Source organism: Condylura cristata, unplaced genomic scaffold, assembly GCF_000260355.1.
Source record: "Condylura cristata isolate star-nosed mole 26May11 unplaced genomic scaffold, ConCri1.0 scaffold00011, whole genome shotgun sequence".
Classification (NCBI taxonomy): domain Eukaryota; kingdom Metazoa; phylum Chordata; class Mammalia; order Eulipotyphla; family Talpidae; genus Condylura; species Condylura cristata.
Window position 1 is genome coordinate 39,979,505 of NW_004567112.1, and position 6,889 is coordinate 39,986,393.

Genomic DNA, 6,889 nt, shown 5'->3' on the forward strand with positions numbered 1-6,889 from the left:
AAAAATGTTGTTCACTGAGACTAGGTATAAATACGATTTTTTATTGTTGCAGGACTAAAAAAAATTAACTGACAGAAATTTGCTTGCCCATCTTTAAAACAAGGCAAGAAAATATTAAGCATTCAGGAAGCAGAACAAAATATAGCACCTAAAAATTAAATATTTTAATAAGAAGAATGTCACTGGAGAGTTCTATTTAGAACCTACTGCAGGATTTTTATAGCAAAGTATAGACACGAACAAAACTATTCCTTCTTACTGAAGTCAAGAAATAGCAATAAAATTTTAGATTTGTAAAGTTCTGATTAATGACAATTTCATCCAGGAAAATCCCTAAGTAGTTTCCATACAAATACAAGCTCTATTTATAGAAATCACATTATATTATACTATTCGTATTACACTAAATACAAAAAAGGAAGACCTATATTCACTATTGATTTTGTCTTTGGCAAGCTATACAAACCTCCTGTGCTCACTCTTAAAAACCAAACAGAGCGAGAAAATAGTGATAATGATGAACAGCTATATACCAGAGACATTTTGTGGGGGTGGAGTGGGGAATGGAATCAAAAACAGTGGGGGGGAGGGAAGTGCACTGGACTATGGTGATGGCACATGGGTGATCTGGTCATGGGAAACCCAAGGGGATTGCAATTGAAATGGAAAAATGCACAAAAATACGTAAAAATAAACTATTATAAAAAGGAAAAAAAACCAGAATAATGTACATTTAAGTAGTTACAATACAAATGTTAAAGAGTTACCTATAATTCCATTAGCAAAGCTATTTTATTGAACCAATATAGATAAGAATTTAAAACAAATTAAATGCAGAAAAAGCTAGGGAAAATATCATTAGTTTACCAAAATATCAGTAATAGAGTACTTGCTTCTGGACAGTGTTGCTCCTAATAATTTGTTTCATCAAAAATAAATCAATACCAACCAGATATCTCAATATTTAACACAGACAAAAACTTGTATCTGAATAACCAATCACTTTTATTTCATATTATTTTCAGTTGCCTGAGAACTATTCATAATTCTGCCCCCCATTTAAGGTCACCTACTTAACCAGATAATCATGTCAATCAAATTTTAGAAGATTCATTTTAGTAGATCACGGTGTCTCTGCAACTGACCTCAAATTACAAATTGTATTTTAAGTAAAACAGCAAAAAACTAGTATCTAATAATTATAAAAATATATTCAAATTAATAAAATAAGCTGCAAGTTTTCTGGGTACTCAAATTCAATTTGTTAATGCTAAAAATGCCTAGAAAACATTCAAGAGCCACACCATAAATCAAGAAAAGGTAAAAAAATTCCTCCTAAAAGGAACAGAAATTTATTAAAACCAACCAGCATTTTAATTGACATTTTTGTTGACTTTATTTTGAAAATGTACTTTATCATTTGCTCTTTATAATCTTTTTCCTTTGATAAATTATTTAGTTGTTTCTCTAAATTCAAATCAGTGAATTTAGGTCATAAATAGTTTTTCATAAAATATGGATGTATTTAATACATTTACTTTTAAATACAACTTGTGAATACTGACAAGCCAAAGAGGTAAATTCTAATGAATGAGTGGATGGTAACTACTAACATAATTAAGCCAAAGAGGTAAATTCTAATGAATGAGTGGATGGTAACTACTAGCATAATTAAGTCAATTAAAAGTTAGTTTAAGGTTTGGAAAAACTGTAAAAACGTCCAAACTACTGCCTAAAACAGATTCTTTTTTGCTGATGTATAAATTTTAAAAAGGAGTTTCATAGATAAACTGAAATGGCATATCAGTTGCAAACATTTTGTAATATTATGCACAGTCTAATTCACATAGTTACAATATGCCACTCAGCCCCCAATTTACAGTATGAGAGTTCAGAAGCCTGACCTGGCTGAGATACCGCAGTGGCTGTAAACTGAGTAGCCCATGGCGGATTCTTCTGTCCTCCAAACTGGGCCATGACGAAAGGGGAAAAAAACTTTCGCTCGTTTGTCTTCTATAGCAGCGATCTATTAAGAAAGGATCCACACTTTAAAGTTCAATCAAATTGTAAATGTCACAAAAGGATACTTTAAAGAAAGGATTAATTTGTCTAGGACACCTTCGAGGAGCTAAATATAAATAACATGGGGCACAGGAACGCCTGATATGCAGCAAAAACACTTTACATTGAGAAGTTCACCCAAAGTGCGCAATTTCATGACACTGTATAAAATGTACTTCTGACTACAAACTGTCACATTTAAACAGAAAACCATCTGATCATCCCATCCTTAATAAGCTCACAGCTTTACGCTCAAAGGAAATACACCCATCGTGTTTCTTTTGGCAATAAGTTGGGAATTTCAAGAAACCAATCACGGAAATCGGGACAAATACCAGATATTGTTACGGAATTAAACGTATTAATAATATTATATAAATATAACGAACATCTCCTTACTTTCTAGGATAGGCAAAGAACTGGGGGCTCCTTTCCCCTCCCTTTACTCGTGGGTAAAGACAGTTGAAATAACGGATACCCCTTCAAGAGCCACTGCGCAGACCCCTCCCCCCGAAATCGAATCTGAAAAGGCGAAAAACCTCGGTCTGCGCACCCTCTCTCCCATCCCCCACGACGGGGGGGGAGGGGGCAGAGTTCTGCCAACCATCTTCTGCAGTCCCAGCTCCAAGCAGACCGCGCACAGGGTAGGAGGGATCCTCCGTCCCACCAGACTGGGCAAAGTGCCAGGAAAGGTATTCAGAGAAGTCTGGCCCCTAAACGCCCCATCTGGAAGATGGGGGAAAGCACCTATCTCCAGAACCCACGCTGCCGCGAGCAGCCCAGACGCCCCGGGCCGAAGGCCAGGAAGCTAAAGCCGCAGTGGCGAGGAAGCGAGGGAGGGCGATCGGTCGCCCCTCCCGACCCGCCAGGCCCAGGGCGAGGGGCGCTAGGGCCACCTGAGGCCCCGCGGAAAAAGAGCAAGGCGGTGGGGGAGGGGCCGGCCGCGCGGGGCCTGCTCCGACCCGCACAAAAGGGACCACGTCCCTCCCGCCCCAGTCCCACGAGAGCCCCACCGCCTCCAGCCTACGAACGCCGCGCTACCAAGATAGTTGTTCCGGGCCTTTTCGTGGACTCGACAGGACGTTGAGACCCCTGCTCGGCCGCCCGCAGCTCCAACGGCGAGGACCAGACCTTCACCTGAGTCGGATCCCGGCTAGCACCGAAGCCATTTCAAACCCGTCAGCCCCAGGCGCATGCGCCAACTTCCCCTCTTCCTCCACGCCTCTCCCCTCCTCCCCATCTCTCGGAGGAACGCCGCTTACGGGCTCACGTTCTACGTGCGCGCTCCCAGCTCGCCATTCTATACATCTTTCGGTACGCGCCTAGAACTGGAGTGCGCAGGAGAGGGTTGCCTTGGCTTCCGGTAACAATGAGCCCCACAGTGTCTTTGCGCAAACTCGGAAGGAAAGATTTTTATTAGGGTACTTAAGATTCGGAGGTCACGTGATTCGATGAGAACGCAGCCATTTTGTGTTTTTGCCCTTTTTTTGGGTAATTCATGTACTTGGAAGAATGTGTATCCTGTGGTCCCTTTAGAAATGAAGATAAACTTCATAGCGTATAATTCACTGTTTAAAATGTTTTATTGCACAGCTTAGTGAGCTTAGTTTTTAGAATATGCATAAAGTGCGCGAACACCACATCACTCCCCCACTAAAAAGGACCCCCCCCCTTTTCCATTAAACAGTTATTTTTTAATCCCTGCTCCCTCGATCCCCTGGCAACCACTAAACGGCTTTCTGCCTCTATGGAGTTGCCTATACTAGCTATTTCATATTTATAGAATCTTCTATGGGTTTTTGTGTCTGGCTTCTATGACACTAAGGAGCATGCTGTGGCATGTATCAGCGCTTCATTCCTGTTAGTAGCTAAAACTATTTGGTTAAATGGCAAACACCACATTTTGTTTATCCACTATTTGTGCTGTTGTTAATCATTTGGGTATTCTCCATGTTTTAGTTATTATAAATAATACTATGAACCTTCAGATACAAGTATTCTGTTTTCTTAGGTGCATAGGAGTGGAATTCTGGGTCACATGGCAATTATATATTTAAATTTTGAGGCACTATCAACCTATATTCAAGGTAGCTACACCAGCTTTTGCTCCAACAATGTGCTATATCTTCCTCAACTCTTTAAAATCTCTTTTTGAGAGCCCTCCCTGGTGGCCCAGCCTGTTAAATCGCAGCAAATCGCAGCACCATGAAGCTATCCTAGCCGCTGCAACAGGAGTTTGATGCCCGCCCCGGAGGTCACCCACATTGCATGGCACACCTCTGTCCTCTCCCCAGCCGCTCCCCTCAGCAGTGTATTTCAATACATCTGCCTGTTCTGCTCCTCACTCTGTCTCTGGTGAATGCTCTCACCACCTGTACCCCAGTTCTGTAAATGAATGAATGAATGAATAATTTTCTTATTTCTTTTTGAAAATTATTGCTGTAGTGATCCTAGTGGATATAAAGCAGTTTTGAATAGTATTTCCCTAAAGACTAATATTGAGAATGTATATCTTCTTTGGAGGATTGTGTGTTCAAGTCTTTCGATGCTCCAAATTGGGGATAATATTTTTGATCATGATAAATATATAACATGTTTCATAACAAAATTCAGCAAAGATTCTTTCAAAATGGAAGTGGCTTTATTAAACGAATCATGAATCTGCCAGCAAGTTTCATAAAACCCACCTAGTATGCATAAGATGTTGCAAGAAATATTCAAAAGTAAAGATTTTTATAGGCAGGAAAAAAGCAATATGTGAGGAAAGGAATTGTTTCAGGCTTAGGTAAACTACCCATGGGGAAAGAAAGATGTTGTGACAGATTATCTCATTTTTTCTTTGGGAAATTAGAAAAAAAAATCTCATTGGTTCTGGTGAGAAAATTCCATACTGTCCAGTGAGACTACATTCCTGGAGAAGGTTCAAATCACAGGGGTTAAGTCTTAGTGGACATAGGACAGCACCACCATTTTGGGCTTGTTATTTTCTTTTCTAACACATAAATATAATTATAGCCATTTTTAAGTATACAACTCAGTGAAACTAAGTACATTTCCAGTGTTGTGAAGCATCTGTGATCTTACACTGTGTAGCAAATCATCAAAAAATGTAGTGGCTTGAAGTAACAATGACCTTTTTTTTAACTGAGGTACCTGTGGTTTGCAACATCGTTTGATTTGGAGGTTTAGGATCTCCCCTTCAGGTGCTGACACCACACCACATCCATCACCAAAACTTTCATTGTCCTTCCCCCAGAGACCACTGGGCCAGCACTCCTTTGCTAGCTCTGCTCCAGCTCTAGTGCCTCAGTTTTGCGGTTAGACTTTAGGATTTCGGACATTAAGGTTGTTTCCAAAGTTTCACTGTTATGAATTGTGCTGCAATGAAATCCCTTTTATTAGTGTTTTTGTATTCTTTAAGCCATTAAGATGACAAATGTTGTTTGTATAATCTATTACTATGTAGCAAATCATCACAAAATGTAGTGATTTGAAATAACTTAATATCTTGGCTCTGTGGGATTACTCAGTAAAGCAGGGTGGTCTCTAATTTGCTGGCCTTCAGATGTCTGCAGAGGCTGGAGTCATCTGATTCCATCAAGTCCATCAATTACTTGACTCACAAATCTGGCATTTCAATGGTCCTTTATTTTGGTACCTCTGTGGAGCAGCTTGTCCTCCTTTCCTAACTGCTCAGGACTCCAAAATGAAGAAAAGGATGCTATCATATATTTCAGACTGAAGAAGGTAAAAGAATAGATATCACCTATCAACAAGTAAGTAGCATGACAAATGGGGAGGAAAAGAGATGATGACTATCATTTAATGTAGTATATATACATAGCATTTATAATATATGTTTCATTCATCTATGCACACAAGGGTTTAAAGCACAGCACTATCAAGCTATCTGCAGCACTGCGGCAAGAGTTTAATCCCCAGCCAGAGAGGTGACCCACATGGCATAGCTGACCTCTCCTAGCCATCTAGACATCTCAGAGGTATCAGCTTCCTATGGGTCCCTACCAAAAGGTATTTTTGAGCCTCAGTAGACCCACTTGAGCCAACCAATTTTGACTGGGCATTTACCCATGAGAAAATGAGTACTTGGGGTGTTTTATTGGGAAATTCTTATTAGTGAAAATATCCTTCCGGGCTTTCCCTGGTGGTGCAACGGGTTAAAGCACCGCTTTATGAAGCTCTCCAAAGCCACTGCACCACAAATTTGACCCACATGGGCGGCAGACCTCTCCTGACCCGCCCGCTGCTCCCCTCAGCAGTGTACTTTGTTGAGCTGCCTGTTCTGTTCCCCATGCTATCTCTGGTGAACCCTCTCACCCACCACTCCTCTGGCCTGTACCCCAGTTCTGTAAGCATAAATAAATAAATATTTTTTAAAAAATCCTTCTTTCTCTTTCTATGCCCACTGATTCAATTAAAGATCCTGTACACAAAGAATCTGCTTTGCTTTTGTGCACATGTATGGTCAGAATCCTTTTAGAACATGCAAATTTGGAGTTCTATGAATATCCTAAGTTGTGCACTAATAGTATTACTCTGTTAAATGAAGAAACCTCACTTTTCTGTGGTCCAAGAAAGAAGGAAAAGTTGTATATCATTTTCACTTTGGGGCATAAAAGAGAGGCCATCACAAAGTGGAGAGGTAATGACCAAATCATCTCACGATGGTCTTAACTTTTCTGGGCTTATCTCCTTTGCTCTGTCCGCTGGAATGAGGCAGAGAGGGAGAAGGGAAGTGGATAGAGTTAAGAGTATGGATTCACACTACCTAGGTTGAAATCCTGGCTCCCACTCTTTTTTTTTTTTT

The 6,889-nt window shown here is 40.3% G+C and overlaps 1 protein-coding gene across 1 annotated transcript in view; it reads right to left on the minus strand.

Moving 5' to 3' along the window:
- CCAR1 (cell division cycle and apoptosis regulator 1) overlaps positions 1 to 3,255 on the minus strand; it is a 45,434-nt gene extending 42,179 nt beyond the window's left edge. Inside the window, exons 1-2 of the mRNA XM_012723747.1 lie at positions 3,103 to 3,255; positions 1,905 to 2,026 (exon numbers count right to left, since the gene is read on the minus strand). Of these exons, the coding sequence (XP_012579201.1) occupies positions 1,905 to 1,977 (73 nt within the window). The 5' untranslated portion in view covers positions 1,978 to 2,026; positions 3,103 to 3,255. The remainder of the gene's footprint in view (positions 1 to 1,904; positions 2,027 to 3,102) is intronic.
- Positions 3,256 to 6,889: the final 3,634 nt, after the last annotated feature.